Raw genomic sequence first — 24,291 nt, forward strand, 5'->3', positions numbered from 1 at the left:
AGAATTTTCTTAAAATTTATATTTTTTTCCGGATTTTTTATCTAAAGAAGATTCTTGCAGGACTTTCTAGAATGATTCCAGGAAGAATTTCTCTAAAGATTCCTACACGTATCCCTTAATATTTCTTCAAAAATTTCCCCAAGATTTGTTCTTGGTTTTTTTTTTTCAGAAGTTTCTAAAGAAATTCGTCGAAAGATTTTTCTTGAGTTTTTTTTTCGAATATTCCTTTAAAAATTTACCCTGGATTTCAGGGATTCTTAAAGAAATGGCTTCAAGTATTGCTAAGAAATTGGTGCAAGTATTTCTTCATGTATTTCTTCAAACATTTCTTAAGGATTTCCTCCAGGAGTTTTTCTTTGGAATTTCTTCGGGAATTATTCTAGAAATTGAGAATTCCTCCATGGATTTCTCCACGAATTACTCCATAAGAATCTCATGAGATTCCTTAGGATTTATTCAGATCCTAGTTCAGATCCTTCTTCTGGAATCCCATCAGAAATTTATCTGGTGCTGCTTCAGAAAATTCTACACAGAATTGCTCCAGAATCTATCCCGTGGCAGTTTTCAAGAAATTCTTCTAGGAATACTTGCAGTTCACCAGTTCCTTCAAGATTTTTTTCACAATTTCCTTCAATTAAATTTATTTGTTATTCAGAAATTTCTTCAGTCGTTCCCTAAAGTGTTCCTCCTGAATTTCGTACTGTTTCGTCAGAACTTCCTTCAGAGATTTCTTCTGAAAAGGAATTGTAAAACCAATTCTTCTTGGAACTCCTACAAACTTTATATTCCTTCAGAAATTATTCTGTGAATTTCTCCTCCAAAAATTTCTCAAGCATTTTTTTCTTGGAATTATTTTAAGAATACTTCCACAGGTTTCTCATGCTTTCTATAGTAATCAACGAGGAGTCTTAAGAAGTTTCTTCAGGTGTTCTCCCAGGCATTCATCCAGGAATTCCGCCTGAGATAACTTCAGAAATTGTTTCAGTGATTTTTGTCAACGAATGCCCCCAGAAAATGATCAAGAGTTTTTTCTATGAAACTCCAAAGACATCACCAAGAGTTTTTAAGCGAGTCCTACATGTTTTAAGGAACTGTTATCCTTTAGGGATTTCTCTAGAAATTCCTTCAGGACTTCTTTAAAGAATTCTTTCAGAAATGTTTTGTGCAGTTTCTGGAAAAACTTCTAAAAAAATTCCTGGAGAAATACCTAAAACTATTCCTGCAGAAATCTCTAAAAGAATCTCGGGGAAATAGTTGATAGAAACGCAAAGTCTGTGCAAGTATCTCTGAAGTAATTCCCAAAGGAACCCTTGAAAGAGTTTTCACAGCAATTTCAGGAAACACAATGAAAGAACTTTTGAAGAAATTTTTACTGAAATTCTAAAAGAAACCCCTAAGATTTGTTTTTTTTTTTCGAATGAATTCTCAAAGAAATTTCAAAAATAATCTGGGCAAGAACTTTTGGAACAAATAATCAAGGAATTTCAGAAAAAAAGCTCCAGCAGAATACCTGCGGAAATTTCAGGAAGTAGTCTTGAATGAATCTCTAGAGGAAAATCTGAGGAAATTCGCAGGAAGTTTGAGAAAGAATCCCTGCAGCTATTTCTGATGAACTTTCTGGAGAAATACATGGTAAAACTCTTCGGAAAACCCTTGGTAAAATTCCTAGGAAAGTTTATTGATGATTGTTTAGTAAAATTTATGAAGAAATATTTCAGTAATATACTTGGAGAATAATCTGAAAGTATTCCTGAACGTATTTCTGGAAGAGTGCCTGTAGGAATACCTGAAGAAACGCCTAGCTATGATCAGGCTTGACAGAAACTCACTCGCGAGAAAATGAGGAAGCGATTTTGGCGTTTTTCTGAGGAGTTAAAATAAAACTCAGAAATCACAACGCAAATCCTCAACAGCACCGAGCGCGAGCTTGCCGCGCAGCGAGGAGTTCGTCCAACACTCATAATTGCTTGTTGTGTTTCTCACGTCCACTCACATTCAAAAAGCTCTCGCGAGTACCACTCCCATGCAAAGAAATACTCTCGAAAATCGCACTCTAAAACCCAAAATAATCATCGGCTCTTTTTTTGTTCCCCTCTTCCTCGCTCAGTTTTTATTGCCTCTCTGTTTGGGGTTCGTTCGCTCCCTCGCGACGAGGCAAAAGCAAAACACCGCTCTAGAGCATGTTGCAAAACTCTTTTGATTTCGAGGAGGATTATCAAGCCTGGCTATGATTTTGTAAATATGTATCCGTACAAGAAACTCTTGAGATATTTCTAAACGAATTCCTTTAGAAATTTATAGAAAACTAGCTGTACCCGGCAAACTTTGTCTTGCCTACGGCGTTTTTTGACGTTTAAAGTCCCTATCCAAGCCCAAGTCCCCGTTCAAAATGTATGAAAACTCGATTTTCAAAGATACTCAATTTTCCCATGTTTTTTGGTTCATAAACCTTCCTTGGGTGAAAACTAATAGAACAAAACTTAGACGACCCAAATCGGACCATCCGTTCGCAAGTTATGCGCGGTCCCACGTATGCCACTGCATTTTTATATATATATAGATATTTCTGAATAAACTCATTACAGAGCCTGTGGAGGAATCCCAAGAGTTATCCTTTAAGAAAATGCCAGAGACATGCCTAGAGAAATGCGTGGGTAATATCTAGAGGAAATCCAGAAGTAATCAGAAAGGTCTACCTGAACCACTGAAAGCAATAATGCAAAAATCTCTAGATAAACTGGTACAATGAATCAACTCTGACGAAATTATGAAAGAATCACTAGAAAAAAAGGATGCAGTATTTTCTGAATGAATACCTTTTGAAATTCCTGGACACATTCGTGCGGAAATCTTCAATGTCATCCCTATAGAAATACCTGAACAAACCTCTGGTGGACTTCTCGAAGAAATACCAACACGAATTTCTGCATAAATCTCTGTAGAAAATTATCCCTGGAGAAGGATTTTTCAAAACAAATCCCTAAAAGAGTTTCTTAACGTAATCCCTGGAGTTTCAGGAACCTTTCAAAGAATTCCTGGAGAGATTTCTGAAGAAATTCTTATGGGAATATCTAAAGTAAGCCCTGGAGAAGTTTCTAAAAGACTCCCTAGAAGAATTTCCAAAGAAACCACCGGAAGAGTTTCTGAAAGAAATACTGGTAGATATTAAAACCGAATTATCCATGGAGCAATTTTGGAAGGAAACCATAGATGATTTTTTAAATTAATACTTGAACAAATTTTCAGTGGAATCTAATAAAGAATATTTGACGAAATCTAGGTAAAGTTCTGAAGGAATCACTGGAAAAAATTCTGGCGGAGTTCTGAACTCTTGGTTTTCTGAAGAAATTGCTGAAAACATTTCTGAAGCAATAAGATTTCTTGAGATAATTCTTGTACGAATTTCTAAAAAAAAATCTATGAAGAAATTCCTGAAAAAAACCAATGAAAGCTGTTCCAGAGGAGTTTTGAGAAAAATTGAGGATCGTCTTGAGAAAAATCAAAATAAAATTTTCGAGGAATTTCTGAAGCAATCCATGAAAGATTAGGAGAGAGACTTACAGCACTAGACTGGCGCATCTCTTGCCATGGAACATGTTATAAAGGAACTTCCAAAAGGAATCCGTGGTAGACTTCCTGAAAGGAATTCCTGGGATATTTTCTTAAGGAATCCATGGAGAAATTTCGGAACGAATCTATGAAAGGCTTTCATGGAGATAAATCAATTACTGGAATAATCTCTAGAAAACTTGAAAGAAAATTTTGGAAGAAACTATTAATTGTCTGAAGTAAATCCAGAAACAATTCCTGAAATAATACCCGGAATAATCTTTGTATGCATTCCTGGCAGAATTTCTTGAAGAAATCTTTGAAAGCTCTTTTGAAGTAATCGCTGAAGTAATATCTGAAGAAATTTCAGAAGGATTTTCACTGAGGAATTTCTAAAGATATCTATGAATGGTTTTCTTAATTAATTTTTTGATATCTTTTTGGAAGAATTGTGCAAAGAATTAATAAAAGATTTTTGAAGAAATTGACGGAAGGAATTTCAAAAACAAACCATGTAAAATTTTCTAAAATAATGTGTCGAGAAATTTTGAAGGAATAGCTAATGAAATATTTGAAATAACCCCTGTAAAAAAATTGACCAAAACTGAGGATTGGCGATTTTCCTATATTTAAAGAAGCGTAAGAACAGTTTTCAAATATGGGCAAAGATAAATCGATCCTTTTTATACATTTATGAGGGTGCAAAAATGTCTAAAAAAAACGTATAGACGATTTTCATATATCCGGTAGGGCTGAAACAGTTCCTAAATTCATTGAAGCTATTTTTCTGCATGTATGGAAGCGCAAAAATTAAAAAATAAACATAGTTAATTGTTGTTATATTTGCAAGGGTGCTCATACTGGGATTTTTTTTAATCTGAGGAGCTGGTCACTCAATGAGTAACTTGGAGTAACAATTACCAGTAATCGTGCATGCCTCCATTTAGGCGCATGTTCAATGTACGCATATCGCATCTACTTAATCATTTTATGCAACATCTTATACGATCACTGGTTGACTGGGAACGCACAATCTATCACCCAAATATATACCCTATCCATGGAACCCATTACCGACTAAAGGTGACACATCCTACCCAACTAACAAACACTCCCTTCCGTGCTGGTTGTGGGGACGCAGAGAGCTCTCGGGCTCTAGTAGCTACAGCCATCACACTTGCTGGCGTAACTTAGTAGCATCGAAACACGGTTTTGTAGTCGTCTAACTGAACAGTTTCAAAGCTGCAAATATATTTACATTTAGATAATTTTGCTTACCGAATTCATATAAATATATATTACGTTTGTGTGTTTTCCTGCAACCCAACTACGAAATAATCCTGTTGCTACTACTGCAATACACCAAATATGATGACGGCTACCTACTAGGGTATTGGTTCCCTTATTAAGCATGTGGGTCCCATTTTCATCCTACGAAAAACAAAGGATTGAAGCGCTGTTTGTTTTGTTTCTTATTATTGTATTTTTTGTTAGAAGTGAGCACTCATGAAAACAAAAAGAACGGAGTCAATTGGTGCCGTAATCGCTTGTTTTCGAATAGGATGAATATGGGAGCATGTGATTACTGATGGCACACATACCCTACGTAGACGCAACGTCCCACTGTACAGATATGACTGATCATAATACTCAAAAATACCTCACACCTCTATCGGCATTCTGTCGCTTCAATGCATAATTACACACGGAGGATTTGCTATCGATAGGGAAGATACATTCGTTGATTCAATTGTTCTACTTTCGATTATCAACAGCTAATGCCATAGAATAGACGGTTTCTTCACTGTACTCTCTTGCACTGTACTCACTCGAACGGCGCTTTACACAGTGGTTGCGGCAACAACACTCTTACATTTTTTTTCCCTTCCCAACTGACTGTTAGGACTTGGCCGGCACCGGTATTGATCCAAAATGTACGAGCTGTTAAAATTGTACTTTGAGAATAAATGGAGTGTCCCAGCCCGTTATTCATTTGGATCTCAGTGCAATTCATACCAGTTCAAATCAATCACGAAGGAGCACAAATTGGCATGTACAGCCAGTCTTAGCTAAGCTAACAAAAACAAAGCCGCAAAAATCATACTATATGCTCAAAGAAATCAAGAAAATTTTCTTTACTATAAATATTCGAAAAGTGTCAGAAAAAAGAGAATCGAACCCGTCACCATCAGCATGGTCATTCTGCATACGCGTGCGCTAACTGCATCGACTTTGCGCACAGCACTCATATAGACTGTTTCAGAAATTATAAATACACTAACGATTAACTGCCATTTCAATTTGAGCACAATGTCCGAAACAGTTTCTTCTAGCTCTTATAGTAAACCTGCTAACGAAGCAAATAATATCAATTTTGTTGATGTTTCTGATAAAAGTTAAAAAATAGTGCTCTGTAAACTAGACGATTAAAATTTGAAGTTGCACAAAGTAGTCAAAAAATGTAGTAAAGTAGAAAAGAAAAAAATCTCACAGATCAAATATTTAATTCCCAAACACAATAATAATTGCTGTATCGATAAAAAACGATATTTCTCTACTGGTAAGAGTAATTTTTACTGGAATATTTGATCAAGGGCCTTCCAAACACAATTTTTTTTGTTTAAAATTTCTCATCAACACCAGTAGCAACAAACGTTAAGCAAACGAATGTCTTAATTACTGTTTACTGCATTCGTTTTTATGGTATGATAAGATTTGTCATCTGAAGGATCGAATGAGCTGAAAACATAAGTTTGTTTAGATTGAACGCGTTCAGGAAAGTCGAGAAACTGTGTGGTAGTTCTTATGTTCCGTAGAAAACCTTAAAAAATAAGAAACTTGATCTCCGAAAAGATGTTGTGGAAATGCCTTTATCGATTTTTCCCAAATTTTGATCAAGACATTCCTTAGACAACTTGTTGAGGAAGCGAATGTAATAAAAATTTAGATTATTTTTGGTATTAAGTGATAAATAATGTTGAAATCATTAAAAAACATCTTTGTGCAAATGCAAATTTGAAAAATTAAGTTATTTGTTACAGAACTCGACTGTTCTTTAAAATATCAAGACAGTTGAAAGGAAATATAAAAATATGGAGTACAATATGCTATACTCTGAAAGAAGTTGGTAAAAATCATTAGAACAGCTCATTTGAATTTAATAAACAAAGTGTATTTATAATTTCTGAAACAGTCTATAAAATATAACAAACACAGGAAAATACTATTTTTTGCCAAATGTTTTGTCCATTTACTCCTACATGCACCACCCTTCGCTTGGACTGTCCGCTCTTCGTCATCTGGAGGTGCATTGCGGGATCCATTTGACAAGATAATTTTTCCTCTCTTACACTGGTCGTTCTCACTGTCGTTTGCAAATTAATGAAAAGGAATCATTTAATTAATTGATTTCGGTCTCATCGTGAGCAGAGCATATACTTATAGATACCCGCGTACCGCCACACATTCTCCGTTCCGGATCAGATTCTGTGCACACGCACTTCGATTGGGGAACTTCTTGCGCATTGCAACTTTGTTGCAATGCAACATCGGCGAACGACAATGATTGATTTAATTGATTGCAGAATTGATTGCGAACCCGGCCCATTCAAATCGGATGATGGCATAGCTGCAGCCCCTTTCGCTGGCTGATGGCATTTTGACAATCGCAGTCATGTTGTGCTAAGCGGTATGATTGGAATGTAGCGAGCTGCAGCGTTCGATCGAATGAAACGGGGCCATGCCGATCCCAAAATGTGTTGGATAGACCTAGTTTCAGAGTTGCATAAACCCATCGCAAATTATTATCGGTGCATTGCTTCTCTGGTGCTCTTACCCATATTTCTAAATTGAAATCGAACAGTTTTGGCGAGGTGCAGGTGAAGTCGTGACTAATTACCGGGTGCATAATTATGTCTGTTGTCGAGTTAGCCTTTTGAACCTCGGCTGATTTATTGACGGTTCTGCTCGTTTTTGAGCAAAAATAGTGGTGTCTATTAGATCAATTCATAATTCACTGATATTTGTGGCTAGTGGAATGTGCATTTTGTTAGGCAAAGCATCGAAATGATTATACACATTTATTTCACTGCTAACTTTCCAAATTGAGATTTGAATTGAGGGGCCCAGAATCAAAGGGGTGTAAGTGACCATTTTGTCGTTTTTGAGCTTTTAGGCTTTTAGGAACTTTTTTAAGATTCTTCAACGATGATTGGAAAAATTACAATAAATCAGAGAAAATTGGTTAATTTTGAAGCTCCATACATTTTTTATGGGTGAAAAATTGTTCAAAAACTTTAAACCTCATTTACTCGAAAGTGGGTTTTTGGCACTTCAACCCCTTTGCTTCTAACCCCCTCAATGTTGGCTGAACGGGCTCGTTTAGAAGTTAACCATCAATGTTAACTTCTTTTCCCGATCAGCCTAGATAGCTGTGTAGTGTCGGTAGCGGTTGTCTCAATTGGCTAAGAATAACACTACGGACCACCTGTTCCGGGGGTAAAAGTCCACCAAACAGGGAACCCCAATTCAAGGTGTTAGGCGACCCGTGCTCATGGATGAATGGTTGAGGGGGTTTAAAATATGCTCGATCTTCAACGGAGCCCGTAACGTAGGTAGATCGCCTTTATGTGTTGCGTTACGGTTCAAGATCTACCAAACCGAACCCTAGTGACATCCAGTTTGCCAAGTTGGGGTAATGTGTTTTGGTAATAAGGATTAATGGTACAAAGTCCTTGTTACTGGTGACAGTTTCTAAAATTGCATTTATTCTGCCTTACTGATAGTTAATGAATCGGACTTTGCCCACCCGAGACTACACTTGACGTTAGGAAAACAAACATGCTTTATCTAACTGCGTACTAACCTATCAAGGACTGTTAAGTTCTGGTAATTCAAGTACTCACGTGCGTTCTAATTGTAGAACACAATCTCTAATTTGACAGAGTTTTGCAACTAGCCTAATGTCCCGGGGTTTTCTTTGTTGTCCTGGGACTAAACTAGAAGCAAGACATGGATGGGGCTAGAGTTCCGATGCATGGATAAATATCAGTACCACCGTTTTGTTTTTCTCAGAATTTTAATAGATTGTGTTTGATTAAGGGCGCTCTTTCACTGGGATTTAAATCTCTATGATAAAGGTACCTGTTGCCGCTGGCCACTGCACGTGTTGACCCGAGTGGTCAAGGCGAATTTGTCATCCGACTAAAAAGACGACTAAAACCTTCCCTGTTAAAACTACAACTCATCATTTTATTCAAATTTTAAACCTTATATATAATTACAATTTTTTGGTTATTTTTTCTCCCCCCACTTAACTTAACTTAAGCGCCTAGCGTCACATTCTCCGCTCTCGCTCTCTTTACTAAAGTACCAACATTCTAGTACTTCGAAAAGCGCGAGAGAGAAAGCTCGCGTCTCTTACTTAGTATCTAATTGGAAGCGGCTAGAATGCTTCCTTATATGAGTCACATGTTTTATTATGTTATACTCCGGTAGTTATGCATTCTTTTTGGCTTACCGTATGCCAACTAGAACAGGTAGAGACCTGCTGAAGCAAACTAGGTCACCCGCTGACCAACTACCGCGTATGATTTGTTTATTTCGCTTTCGCGCATGTCACATATGATGATGCAATAATTTAAATGTACCGTATGTAGGTAGCTACCATCCTAGCTTGAGTCTTGCTCATGATGATGCAAATGATCAGTTAATGAAAGCAAATAACTAATGAATAATGAATGATTAATTAATCAATTAGGCTATGGTTGGTTCAATATCCCCTTCGTTAATTAGCTGTTTGATATCTTTAATTGAAGATACAAACGGTTAGTGTTGGTTATTATTATTCATGAATTTATAAAATGATATTGGTTATAAAATGAAATGAAATATGTATATCTTTGGAGACAATTCTTCTTAACAAAGTTGGTAGTATTTTATCCTCGACGCAATTTTCCTGATTAATTTATCGTAACCAATGTACTCCTGAAATAATAATTCTGCAAATTTACTAGGAATTTACTTTGAAACAATTTCCTTTCTACCATTAATGTTGTATGATACGCTTGAGAGCATGTTGTCCTTCGCCTTCGCCTCATTGGTCATCCTCTCGTTCCTCAAGTTTCCATCACAGTTCTGCTTATCACGTTCACATACTTAAACTTGTCCAGTCAGATAGAATATCTTACGTTGGGTGTTAGGTATGGACTTCCTTCGTCGCGATATCAATGCTGCAATCGTTCCTCAGTTGGGTAAGATGTACTTCCGCTCTACTCGAAAAATGAGTTTTACTGTTACTCCATTCCTGCTGATCCATCGCGACTTTCCAGGTGTTGCCTTCTTCTGAGTATTTCCCGCTCATCTCTCGTTCACTTCTCCCAGTTGGTCATGAAAATTGAATTTTCTGATGCAAATATTGTTTTCTTGTTAAAAAAAACTTTTTGTTTCAAAATCGTTCGTGAAACAGGTTCGTGGTTTTTAATCGTAGAATGCTTTCAAAAAAAAATGATAGATCGAATGACCTACAGTGCAGAAAATTTCCGCTCTGGTTTGAGAACTTCCTTAATTCTCTTTAAGCACATAATTTGGCTTCAATAAACGTCTTTTGACGATATGATTTTTTGAATAATGAATATTGTTTTGACTCGCTTTCCATATGTGCACCTTCTCGTGTGTGATGGTCTCGTTCTACCAAAGAATATCCAATACCCTCTACCATACCCTCTACCTTCCGTTGACTGCTATTTTATATGTTTGACTGATATGTTGCTTGCCTTTGATTCCGCGGTATGCCGGCTACGAATGATGATGTCTTCTCGGGTCACTAGCTCTCAAGGTGTATGTAATGTCACTTTTGCGCGGTAATACCTATTTCTTTTTTTTCCTAATTAGTGATCGCTTTTGTATTGTATATTTTTTTATTTTTTTATTTTTCCCTGATTATTTATCCCCTTATTGGTTAATGTGGTCCCTTATGACCCTTACTGACTCTTTATGTGTCTATTTATCTCTTAAATTTTTAATCATTCTAGTTGGGATATTGACCATTATTGATTGTCGTTTCACTATTTTGAAATGCATTGAAATTAGTGTTTGAGATTTAAATCTGTACATAATGTACATTTGTAAAGGGATTTTGATTCAAATTTTGAGTAGTATTCACGATTTCCAAAAATGAAATTCCAATGGAATGTAACATTTCTCGTCCAAAATAGAAATGCATCTTTTCCGTTAGAATTATACTTACACTTTTCCGGTTTTTTTTTTTTCGGGCTTATCTGGATGGATACTCCCCCTTTTCCACAGCTTTTTCATGGGTGGTGTAGGTTATCCGTTGTCTAAAAAACAACTTCTTCCTTTCGTCATTTCCCCTCTTCAGACATCTAAAGGGATTTTAGATGGTTTTCCCTGCTGTAGTTTTCCACATCTCCAACTAAGTTTTAACCCTGTAACGAGACTTAGATTTTGTGTGTAATCCTCATATATAATGTTGGAGAAAGAAAAAAAAATGCTCTTATACTAGTACCGCGGTAATCGCCTAAAGGTATGTAACGATTAGCTTTTGTGTACAGTTGATTTTTTTAGTACTCGTATCGTAGCTTTATATGGTGAGTAACTTAAAATCACCTTTTCATGTCCTCAATATAGTAATTTTGCTGATCTTGCTTATAATAACACCGGTTTACAAAACTTACAATCATGAGCATTGGTTACCTTGGAACATTAATTCAATTATTTAAAAAAAATATTTTCTACACTTATAACTGCTTATTTTTCGTTAGTAGTAGGCAGAAATTTAATCTAAATATGTATATGAATTATTTTATTTTTGTTTCTTTTTTCGACTATCTGTATTGAGAAATTATATATATCTATTGAAACCAAATACTGTTTGATAATACAGTTTGATAATAATACCAATAGGAGCAAAAGATATTCGAAGTTGGTAGTATTGGTAAAAAAAAAAACCTTGATTTAAAATCGACAATGTTTTCAAAAAAATATGTATATATATAAATGTTGGGTGCAACAGTAATATTCTCGGTTGTGTTTTTGTACTTAGTGTATGAATCCACGCTAGAATATACGTATCAAATTATTAGATTCGAAAAATTTTTGTGTACTAGTGTAATAAAACCTAAATGTTCAATGTTCAATTATCGACGGTTTGCAACAGCGGTGCTACACATCAGCTTGTTGACGGTTTAAATTTTTGTTTTTGTTTTTTTTTTTTCTTTTTGCTTCGCGGGTTTCGGTACCTCGTGTTTGGCTAGAAGTCAGAATCGTAAATTGCTAACCTAACCTTAATTTTAAATTCGACTCTAGTATAAATATCTCGTGGTTTGTGTGAATCGGTCCAGTTGTTCCAGCTAACGAAATCAACGAGTCATCATGAACTTCGATAACGGATCTTCTACTCCCTTCACTCCGAAGGTGGGAGTTCAGCGTCGATACACCCTCAGGCCAAGGGTTGCGGCTCAACTCAACCGTTCCACGGAGGCTCCCCTCAGGCCGAGGGTTGAGGCTCAAGTCAACCGTTCCACGGAGGCTCCCCTCAGGCCGAGGGTTGAGGCCTACCACCGTCTGGATCTGAACGACTCCAAGGAAGTAGGAGCCACGTTCTGAAATCCGCTTCAACAATACACTAGAACTTAAGTACAAGTTCTTTGGTCCTTATAGCATGACTGGATAAAATAATTTGGCTGAATATTATAAAGGTATCAATAGCTTTATAAAGCGATGGTGTTTAATAAAAAAAAGGTAAGTATTGAATCAGAGTTTGGAAGATTCATTCAAAATTGAAAAAGCTTGGAAGATTCATTGAAAGAATCGCCCATTTCCATGCTGCTGTGAATCACATTTTTCGTTCGCACTCCTGGATTGCACACTCTCGCATATCAGTTGTTTATCGTACACTTGGCCATTAATTTTGCCAAGCCTGTCTTTAGGTAGAGAGAGTAAAGCTTTCTCGGAATACTGTGTTGTACTAAATCCCATTGGATTTAGTATATTCTTAGTAAATGAGAAAGTTTATATTTTTGTTTTGTTTTACGCTTTGTCAAACCAAGTTTATTAGTTAAATAGTAAATTGGTGTGTACTTCGACGATGGGTTCGACGAAGTTTTGGTGTAATGTTCTTATTTTTGTAAGAATAGTTTTCCTTACGTAATGCGATAACTAACGGTAAGCGCAAGTAGAGTATGTTGCTTGGGTTTAGTAATTGACTGTTCGTCTTAAAGGCGCTCCCCTCTGCATGGTGGAGTGTCTTAAGTTTTTATTATTGATTTTGTTGTCTGTTATTTTCGATTGAAGTGAGAGTTTTTTTGTATGTTCTGGGAGTTCCAAATAAGCTTCAAGGTAGTATTCTTCCTTTTCTCCTATTATCGGAAGGGCTGGAAGATCTCTAGATTTGTGTACACTTAATTTCTGTTCCGTTTTCAATCCTGTACTACATTGGGAACTTTTTCTTGTATTTTGATTATCTTGGACAATTTTATGTGGGTTGTTTATGACTCCTAAATGTAAAATGTCTGATTTATTATATCGAGACGGTGTTTTCGTATGATACTCCTTATGACAAGAAATGTTCCCTTTAAAACAACAAATGAACGAAATTATTATAATGATCAGTATAATAACTGTCCCCGCAGATAAGCTGTAAATAGTCCATGGTGACGATAAAGGGGAATAGATCATATTTTCTAAAACAGGTTTTGAGTTTTTTAGATCTCCTATATCCACCCCGAGCTCAAATAATTTTTTGTGATCGTAGATGGAATAGAGTGATTTATTTTCCTTTAATGTGGGGACCATTAACGTTTCCCAAGTATCTAAGGTAAAGTTTAATTTTTTCGTGGTGTGCGTATAGATATATGCTGTACTGTCAAATATTGTTATGTTCGTGTATGTTAATTTAGTGAAGTTTGAAATTATCATCATTCCTGGTATTAAGTTTATTTTTCCATTCCCTTTTATGTTCATAAAAGAGTGATTAAATCCATGAAATACATTAATTCTGATTTCATATGGAGTGACATATTCCCAAATATTTGGGTCTTCTGTTGCAAACCACGTATCTTTCGTAATGTTTACAATTCTAACTTTACAATTTTTTGATGAATTTCTAAATCTGAGGTTTAGGAGACATTCTTCCTCTGAATTTAATCCTATTTCAATGGAATTGAAGTCGCATATTCTATATGTTGTAAAGCGCTGACATTGATTATACGTTGATTCTGGGATCACGAAACCCCAGTCTCGATCAACTTCTTGTATCAATATATTTTTATCTAAACCAATTAATGCAACCAGTGTACCATTTATTTGTGGTAAGGTTATCCCTTTATAAGCCACAAAGGTTTGTTTTAAAACTAATGGGATTTTAAGCTTAAGGATTAGAATCTCATTATTCATGGTTTCCCAAGAAAGTTCTATGAGGTTTAGAATTTCAGATATTATTTCACCGTTCAATTTCTTTTTTGGGGAATATTACGTCCTTTGGAAGACTGCTTTTTGCTCTCTCTAAAAGCGAAAATATATGGGAAGGTTCAATTAGTTGTATGACCCATGTCATGCCTTGGGTTTTAGTGAGTAATATCTGTATAATGATATTTTGGTAATATTTTATACTTTCCGTTAAACTTTGAATACGAAATCCGATCTCGAGTAGTTCTGATTCCAAATACACTATGTTTTTGATTGAATTTGTGAAGTTTAAATTACCTTCGACTATTTGTTCTAATTTGTTAAAATTGTCTGAAACCTTTTTAATTCTGTCGTCAATTCGGAGCATCGAATTGTCAATGAATTTGTACATTGCATCTACCGTGCTTGTTTGATGATTGATCGAGTTTTTAAGAGATTCCTCGTTTTTTCTTAATGTGTCCACATTTTTATCAACTCTTGCCCTATCATCTGAATCCATCGCTCCAATCCAAGTCAAAAAACCCCTTGTTTTTCTGCTTGGAAAAAAACCTCTTATAAATTGTTCCATTTCTTCCCCCCTTTTTACTGTGTATTCGAGATCCTGTATCATAAGGTTACATTGGGTCTTCGGAATTTTCTTTGTAAGTAGTCGACAAGTTTCATTATAATTTTGCACTGCCGAATCTAATGTTTCGCTAATTCGTAGAAGTTCTGTTACGGATAATTTTACCTCTAGTATATAAGAACCCTTCCAGACAAGTGGGTCATCTAGCTTTTCCAGTAGCAGGTTGCTTCTCGCCTCGAAAACCAATTGGCAGAGAATAGCAAGTGTCCTGAAATAAATCATAAAAATTCAATTAATATTCCCAAATGACTTGTTCCCATGGTATATTTGTTTTGTTTTTTGTTCAAAGGAAGCTTTAGAAGTTTGTGTTAAAAGAAAACGAAGAAAATAAAGGTGGTATTAAGTTGTTCATTCTCACTGTTCTGTATTCCGGGCGGCCTTTCCCTTGTCCAAGTATAATTTCATTCACTCATGCTTTCATACTCCCTTATTGACAACTTCTATATCAAGAGAAAAAAAAAAATAGGTAGATTCGTGTTTCTTGCTTCCTTTTGTCCCCTCTCTTCCCAGATACAATGTACAATTTTATATGCCTATATTATTGCCTTTCCCTGATTGGACTTCAAATCGTAAATGTTTAGTATATTATAACCCTTTTATTTGTTTAATTAAACCCATTTTAATTTCCTATAGTTTCCCAAATGCAAGCGTATGCCAGTGTTTTTCCTATTGCGAGGATAGATGTGGACTTGTTGTTGAGCTGAATTACGATGTAGAAGGTAAGAAATCGTTCCAATGTTTGTATCGTAAACAATGGATTCTAAAATAAACCTATATCTTTTTAGGTAATGACGGTAATGTCTGACGTCTTGAATTCAGTTTGTGAGTATTGTTCTATTCGATTGTAATTAGTTTTATGTCCCTCCCCTTTATGGTTTTATCATTATAGATATTTTGAATGTATTGTCTGTTTATATAGTGCATTGTTTATGCATACGACGTTTTCTCAAAAGTTTAATAATTTGTTTTAAAAAAAAATATGTTCAACACATAATCGTTTAACTGATATTATTATCTTTCAATGTATATTGTATTTGTTTATAACAAAAATCTGGAGGATCATTATGTCCTAAATAATGAACTTCCATAGTTCACATTTTTTCAAGTATATCCAGTAAATATCAGAGTTTAACTGATTGTATATTCTTTATTCTCAAGTTATCCCTTGTGTTAGCTTTACCCCTCAAGTATGTTTATCCCATATTTCGTAATTGGATCTTTTCAAAGAAATTATAGTTCCAAAAAAAAATTATAATATGCTCCCCATTTGTATATTATTATACTCATTGCCGGTGTTCGGTCTTATTTTTAAGTCTCTGCTTGATTATAATTGAGATTTGTTTGAGTTACTTATTAATCGAAAATTAGATGTACACAAGTATATGCATATTTGCCACCATATAATTAAACCAGTATATAAAAAAATATCGTTAAATATTACCTAAGGTATTTTATTCTATATATATAGATATATTTGTTTTTTTTTTTTTTTTTTGTTATTATTAAGGAAACTTTCCTTTTATTACCTAGATATCAATCTTAAAATTTACTTATTCAACGCTATTATACTATCATATTGTAATATATTTAAATAGTAATAATTCATTAAAATAATGACTTATCTAAGTAATGATTAAAATATTTAAACCATAATAATTTTTATGTCTAATTCAAGTGTAGCATATTCGTTCTAAAAGAAAAGTAATTAGTTATGCAAGTGTTAATTCTAAAGTTACACTACTATTAATTTGACCCGCTTAATTGAATTAATTTTAATTATTGTATATTAACTTAGAAATACGCAAATATTTGTTGACATTTATATTTGCTCAATCAGTTAGATATATTTTAAAATTTACGTATTTACATACAGTTGTATCTTGTTCATTAATCATTATATTTTCGAAGTCTGTTATTATGAACTTTTTCTAGCCTTTTTCCGTTTTTAACGATAGTTGTTTGTTCGCTAGGAAAACTGACCACTTCATAAGGTCCTCTCCATAACGATTGCAATTTTTGGCCTGTACCTGTAGGGTTGGCCTTAACAAGAACCATGTCACACCACATTGGTTGCCATTCATTAGTTTGTTTATCGTAAATTTCTTTTCGTTTTTTCTTTGATACAATCAAGTTCTCTCGTGCTCTATCATGAAAATGTTTTAGAGTTAATTTGAGTTCGTCGGCATAATCGCAATAAGTTAGTTCCATATCTCTCATTCTGTAGATTGAGTTCGGAATTCTCGCAGCTCTGCCATAGAGTAATTCGAAAGGTGTAAATCCAGTTGACGAATTAATTGTCGTATTATACTGGAATGTAAAATGCGGAAGAAGTTGATCCCATGTTTGAGGATCTCCGCCAATGAATTGCCGTAAATATATTTTCAACTCTCTGTTAGATCTTTCTACAAGGTTTGCTTGTGGATGATAGGCAGTCGTTGTAATCTTTTTAATTTTCAAAATTTTACAAACATTTCTCATCAATTGGCTAACAAAGTTTGTGCCATTATCAGTTACAAGTTCTTTTGGTGCCCCAAATTTGCAAATAAAACTATTCACAAATGTTTTGGCAACTGTTTGACTTTCCTGGTTTTCCATTGCAGCTACTGTTAGATATCTAGTCAAATCATCTTGTATGACCAATCCATATTTATTGCCGCTATTCGATTCGGGTAATACGACGATATCCATAAAAATCTTTTCAAAAGGTTCTGTGGACGTGGTTGTGATCTTCATTGGAATTTTATTTGCAGCACTAATTTTGTTCTTTTGGCACGAGTCACACTGTTTGACATAGTTTTCTATATCTCGGCGCATATTCTCCCATTTGAAAAGTGGATTTATGCGCTTTAGCATGCGTTTGCTTCCGACATGTCCACCTAGTGGGCTGTCATGAAATTCTTGTAGGACAGTTTCCCTTTCCTCTGGTGTTACCCACATTCGATCCTTCTCAGGAGCATACAATGTGAAATGTTTGTTGAACTTTTCTGCAATAAATCTTAAAACATCCATATATGGGGGTTTATGAAGATTTCTGAATGATATAATTTGTATATTTTCCGCATCTTTCGCGTATTGAGGACAATTGGTAAATGCATCTACCAGTCCTTTGAATAAAATTTTAGTATCACTTTTAGATCTTTTGTTTCCATTCAAAATTATTCCCCATAACTTTTTATTTGGTATTGAAAATACATTCCCAATCAAGTGATCTTTAAAACCATGCGGTAGGTCAACGAATTCACTTAACTCTTTATGTGCTGACCTGCTATTCAAAATCAAAAAAGTTGCATCTATACTTTCTTCTGATATTATATTCTTTGAAAATGTAAGTCTTTTAATATCCAGTTGATCGATTAAAGCGTTCTTGAATTCATCGCTTGAAACAGTTTTGCATGGCCCCCTGTGCTCATCCATAGCAAAATCGATATTATCTAGCCCATCCATATGAGGATTCCAGTTGGAGTTTTGCCTGGGGGTTGAATGTTTATCCACTACATCTTTGGAAGAGTTAAATCGTTCATCATTTGTTCTCTTGGCTTTTACTTTCTCCCTTTGCTTTTCATCATGCTGTTGTCGTTTTTGTTGTCTGGTTACGACAGCAACAACCTTAGAATTTTCCTCGGGTTCGTTTTCTGTATGAAGCCTGGATAAAAAATCAGCTACTACATTATCCTTCCCTTGTTTGTATCGAATATCGCATTCTAAACCTTGTAATTTTAACCTTAATCTTGTCAAAGTTGGCGAAGTCTCCTTGAGATGCCACAAAGAGATTAATGGCCTATGATCTGTGTATACAATGAATTTTTGATTATAAATGTAATGCCTGAAATAATTCACTGCCCACACAATTGCCAGAAGTTCTTTTTCAATTGTATGGTATTTTCTTTCAGCTCCAATTAGTCCCCTGCTAGCATACGCAATGGGTCTATCCGTGGATTTCTCATTTGAAAGTACTGCTCCGATTGCATATTCGCTCGCATCTGTCGTAAGGACAAATGTGTCTTTGTAATTCGGTCTTACTAATAAGGAATCAGATGTTAAAAAATATTTTAATTTTTCAAATGCATGTTGACATTCTTCCGTCCAATTAAACTTAACGTTTTTTCTCAACAAATCGTTAAGGGGTTTGCGTATCTCTGCAATCTTTGGAATAAATTTACCGTAAAAATTAACGGTTCCTAAAAATGATCGAACTTGTTTCATTGTTTTCGGTACAGGCATTTCTTTAATAGCTTTAATATTGTCCATTAATGGACGAATTCCGTGTTTATCTACAGCATGTCCCAAAAATTTTAAATCGGTTTTCAAAATTTGACATTTTGTAGGTTCAACTTTCAAGTTATGTCTACGAAGAGCCTCCAATACTTTTTTGAGATTTTCGTTGTGTTCCTCAATTGTACGGCCAAAGACAATAATATCGTCCAAATATACGATAGCTTTTACATCTTTAATTTCGTACAATACTGTATTCATCAACTTCTGAAATGTTGATGGACTATTTCTGAGCCCCATAGGCATTCTTGTGAATTCAAAATGTCCTTTTGGGGTTGAAAATGCTGTTTTAGCAGCATCTTTCGGGTTAATAGGGACTTGGTAGAACCCGGATTTCAAGTCGATTGTAGAAAAATATTGGCTGTCTCCCAAACTGTCTAAAATATCATTGATGAGAGGGATTGGGTAAACGAAGGGTTTAGTGACTAGATTCAAAGCTCTAAAGTCAACTACAATTCTATACTTTTTATTTCCTTCGGAATCTAAATCTTTCTTTGGTATACACAAAACTGGTGCGTTCCAAGGACTTTTGCTGGGCTTTATAATCCCTTGCCTGTGCATTTCCTCAATTTCCGCATTAATTTGTTTCTTTGTGGACTCCGGAAATCTGTACTGTCGTTTGTTAATTGGTACATTAGTTGTAGTTTCAATTTCATGTACTGCGGCATTTGTACTCGTCAGCGGGTCTCCTTTCAAATAAAATACATCGCTGTAATTTGTCATAATTTCTTCCATGGCATTGAAATTATTCTTTTTTAAATGTTTTAAGTTGATTGTTTCAATTAATTTAGATAGGCGGTTTTCACCTTCAATTTGTTGTTGATCTTTGTTATCTAGTACGCTGAAGTCTTGGGTTGAATCCAAGTCTTCTGAAAAGTATTGTTGTGTTTGTGAATCAATTTCTTCAAAATATTCAGCAGAATAGTTTTCTGTCATTTTGTCTTCGGTATCTAAATATCTAGTCACGTTTTTTTCTAAGCCAGTTGGCCAGTTTGATGGTTCCCTATTGTTGTAAAAATGATCATATGTATTGCAAAATAAATTGTTAGAGTTTTCTACGTTGCTATGATCTTCAAAGTTTATTTGGCATTCCTTTTCTTTACGTTGTTCCTGTGTAAATGTTTCGTTGTATCTCTGTTCTAAAGAGTTTGTTTGGCACGCTTTGTCGCTTACTAAAATGTGCTTATTTTTCTGAGATAATGGTTTGATAGTATTATTGATTTGGTTTTGGGGAACATCGCCTTTGTTGTTTATTACTGAATTCATGAAAAATTTTCCCGTACGCGTTGCCGTGGAATTTTCGTTATTGCTCGGCTTGCGTAATATTATATATTTAAATTGTTGATCTATATATAGTGTATATTTTTGTAAGAATACTGCTCCTATGATACCAGGAACGCATAATTCCTTAATTAGGTGAAATTTCAATTCATATTGAGAGCCCCCCATTATCATTATAATTTTCACTGACCCTAATGTCGTTGACATTGTTGAATTAAACCCTATTATGTTTAGTTTTTCAGCATAATTCACATCATTTACTCCCATATTAGCAGCTATATCCCATCTCATTAAATTGTGGCTTGCTCCCGTGTCAATAAGGTATTTACAGGTTTTATTTGGTTTATGTAATGAAGCCAGTGTCAGTAAAAATTGGTTATCCCTTGTGTAGGTTATTGCTAATTTTTCATGCGCTGGTATGCATTTATTCAGATTGTCTGAATTTTTTGTAGGTTTTTGTTGACTATAAAAATTTTTATGCCAATTCATGCAATTATTTCTGACAATATTTGCCTTAAAGCGTCTGTATAAGTTATTTTCTATTCTTTGAGGACTTCGGACGCAGAATTCAAAGCCTCGGTTAATTAGTTTTTTTGTTGTCTATATCGTACCAGTTGGTTCTGTGGGGAAACTTGATGATTCTGGTATTGTTTGGAAGTGTTTCCTCTCGGCGTATTATATTCCAATGCTTGTTGATTGTTTCTGTAAAGTCTTTGAGGTGAACTCTCGTTGTTAAAGTTTCTCGCATGATATGGAATGTTACCATTATTATTCCCTTGAAAGTTCTGGTTCTGTTGGGGTGGATTAATATTATTTTGTTCGTAATAATATCGCCCTTGCAGTGAAGGATTGGGGGTATTATTCTGATTGAAATTATTTCTGGGTAGATTTCTGTTCAAATTCTGATTGTAACTTCTTTGAGCATTTTGCTGAGAATTGTGTTGAAAATTTCCATTATTTTGATTTTGTCTAAATTGAGAGTTTCGAAGTGAATTATTTTGGTTGGCAAAATTTCTGCTTGAGGAGTTGAATTTGCTGCGGGGAATGTTGAATTTATTATTTGGTGTCGTTGTGTTCAACGTTTCAGCTCGTGTATGTATTTCTTTAATTTCATCCCCATCCTCACACTCTTTTTTAAGCCATGTGAGTAATTCTGGAAAAGACTTGTCGCGTTGAGATTTTCCCGCTTGTGCTAAACCTTTGTTCTTTAGTCCCCCCAAAAAATGCTTTCGTAGTGAACTAATTGCATAATTTCCTTCATTTTCTACCCACTTAAATAGATCTTCTGCTCTGGATTTGTATTCGTCAAAAGATTCGTCATTTTTTTGTAATAAGGTTTCCACCTCTTTCATAATTGAGTAACTGTTTCTCTCAAGTTTGAATTCATTTTTAAGTTTATCCTTTACTTCTGGCCATGTGTCAGCCGTAATTTGTTGAAGTTTTTGTAGAGCCTTTCCTTTTAGTTTCAGGTAAACTACATTCAAAAGTGGTTTAATGTCACCTCCACCTACTTGTGCGGCGAACAAGTCAATTTGCCAAAGGAATGGGTCCAGTTCATGTGGATCACCTTCAAATGTCGGAATGCATTGAAATGCCATTAGTTGTGAAAATTCCATTATTGATGGATTTCTGTGAAGTCTTCGTTGAAAATGGAAACTATGTTCTAAACAATCTTGTTTAAAGTTTTCGATTTGTTCTTTGAAATTTGGTTTATTCTCTGTGTCTGATGAAATGTCTTCCGGCTCTTCGCCCGAATTTCTCCTTAAGGTGGAGGATAATATTTGATTTTCTTTATTGGTAAATGATGAATTTATTTCTTCCGAATTTTCTTCGGTATCAAAGAAGTTTCGGGGTATAACAATATTTGTGTAGATACTGGTTTCAGAACTACGCCGTTTTTGGGTTTGAAGAATATCGGTTTGATTTAATATTTGAATTGAATTATGTACTTTGGATTTAAGTATATCGAATACATCAGTTAGTGTATTCCATTCGTTAACAGTTATAATGGATTCATAATGTTTTAATATTGTTTCGAACCTTTCTAAAGAATCTTGTAGTAATTCTTTTTTAAGGTTGATCCCTGCCAATGATCTGGCTCTATATTTACTTTTATTTATGTTCAGAAACTCTCGCTCTATCAAATCTTTAAGATATTGCAATTCCGAGTAATTGGATTGATGTGTTGAATCATTCGGGCTTTTATTTCGTTCAGACATTTACTGAATGACAATTGACGATGGCGAATTAAAATAAGTTTAGACATGTATTAAATTTGTTCTAAAAAACACCTAAATTTAGACTTCCGGTGGCACAGCTATAACGCTTATATTGTTTAACATATTCACCACACTTCACTAATTTTCACCACATAATTGATATAAAAAATGTTTTTCATTTTAAATCATGCTAACTGCATAATTTATTAAAATCCCATGTAAAAAGAAGAGAGAGAAAAAGGTTTGTACTTACAGTATTGCAGCTGTTGTAATATTTTCCATTTTGCCGGTTGCCACGTTTTCTTCCACTCAACTGAAAGATTCGCACCGTTTCTTTATTCTGGTACCTAATAGTTTTTTTTTTTTTTTTTTTTTAGTAGTAAGTAGTACGGCCTCTTTTTTTCACTTTTTCACTTAACAAGTTTCACCATATCAGTTAACGGCGTACTTGCACTATTTTCTTCGCGCTTCGCCTAATAGTTTTCTGCGCAACACTTACACGATTTCTTCTGTAGTAACCAGCTGGGTCTTAGATACTTCAATAGGTTTTTATTCTTTTTCACTTTCCAATCACAAACGGCGTGCCTGCACTTGTTTAGCGCTTTTGCGCTGTCACCAAATGCACGTGTTGACCCGAGTGGTCAAGGCGAATTTGTCATCCGACTAAAAAGACGACTAAAACCTTCCCTGTTAAAACTACAACTCATCATTTTATTCAAATTTTAAACCTTATATATAATTACAATTTTTTGGTTAATTTTTCTCCCCCCACTTAACTTAACTTAAGCGCCTAGCGTCACATTCTCCGCTCTCGCTCTCTTTACTAAAGTACCAACATTCTAGTACTTCGAAAAGCGCGAGAGAGAAAGCTCGCGTCTCTTACTTAGTATCTAATTGGAAGCGGCTAGAATGCTTCCTTATATGAGTCACATGTTTTATTATGTTATACTCCGGTAGTTATGCATTCTTTTTGGCTTACCGTATGCCAACTAGAACAGGTAGAGACCTGCTGAAGCAAACTAGGTCACCCGCTGACCAACTACCGCGTATGATTTGTTTATTTCGCTTTCGCGCATGTCACATATGATGATGCAATAATTTAAATGTACCGTATGTAGGTAGCTACCATCCTAGCTTGAGTCTTGCTCATGATGATGCAAATGATCAGTTAATGAAAGCAAATAACTAATGAATAATGAATGATTAATTAATCAATTAGGCTATGGTTGGTTCACCACACTGCTACACGCCGTCTGATTGCTTGTGCTGTGTCAGTTAATCTGTAAAAACGATATAACCGCGGGACTACAGATTTTGACATACATATGAAGAGGCAGAAGAAGAGAACGCGTTAGTTTTCTCCATGAGATAGCAAAACATGGGCAGAAAGTGCTCGTATTATTACTAATTTGTTAAAGCCTAATAATTTGATAAAATATTCCTAATCAGTTGAAATAACCCATTGGCATGCAGTGAGTAACAAATCCGCAGAATATCTACAGTTTCAATGCTAACTAATAAATTGTTTACAGTTATCTAATTGAATAAAAGATCGTGTACAGAACATGATCTGTGAAGTACTGAACAGAAAGTTGTAACTCATCAAAAGTGAGGTTAAACCATAAATATCTTAAATACTAGCGGAATCATCATTTAATCATTATTTATAGTTAAATTAGATTAGCCTAATCATTTGTTGCGTGAAACACCAAAACACCGAACGTGTAAGTTATTATTCAGTGTATATTATAATATCCTAAATGATGAATATATTTACATGTTTGCAGTTTGAAGCTGCATAACACCAGTACAACATTTGTGTGTATGATATGTGCTGCTGACAACCCGGTGCCGACAGGCGTTCTCAACTTGTTCTCCGCCAACAGTACCTTCTCATCGCAATCGATTTCTTGCACCTCT

The 24,291-nt window shown here is 34.9% G+C and overlaps 2 protein-coding genes across 8 annotated transcripts in view; one reads left to right on the forward strand and one right to left on the reverse strand.

Moving 5' to 3' along the window:
• Positions 1-12,337: 12,337 nt before the first annotated feature.
• LOC109397319 (EGFR adapter protein) overlaps positions 12,338-24,291 on the forward strand; it is a 275,114-nt gene continuing 263,160 nt past the window's right edge. For 3 of the 7 annotated variants that reach the window (XM_062853753.1, XM_062853755.1, XM_062853759.1), the window contains exons 1-3: positions 12,338-12,732; positions 15,233-15,318; positions 15,385-15,421. The gene's annotated coding sequence lies outside the window, so the exon portion shown is untranslated. The other 4 variants (XM_062853756.1, XM_062853758.1, XM_062853760.1 and 1 more) reach the window with 4 other exon arrangements.
• On the reverse strand, positions 12,763-22,760 carry LOC134288915 (uncharacterized). The gene is made up of 2 exons (XM_062854848.1): positions 22,625-22,760; positions 12,763-14,807 (listed from the first exon to the last, which is right to left on the reverse strand). Exon 2 carries the CDS (start codon positions 13,960-13,962, stop codon positions 12,763-12,765), a length of 1,200 nt encoding a protein of 399 aa, XP_062710832.1. The 5' UTR covers positions 13,963-14,807; positions 22,625-22,760.

This window comes from Aedes albopictus, chromosome 2 (assembly GCF_035046485.1).
Source record: "Aedes albopictus strain Foshan chromosome 2, AalbF5, whole genome shotgun sequence".
NCBI lineage: Eukaryota > Metazoa > Arthropoda > Insecta > Diptera > Culicidae > Aedes > Aedes albopictus.

Coding starts and splice junctions, on each gene's coding strand:
- LOC134288915 (XM_062854848.1), bottom strand. CDS start 13,962: ATGAATAATGAGATTCTAATCCTTAAGCTTAAAATCCCATTAGTTTTA.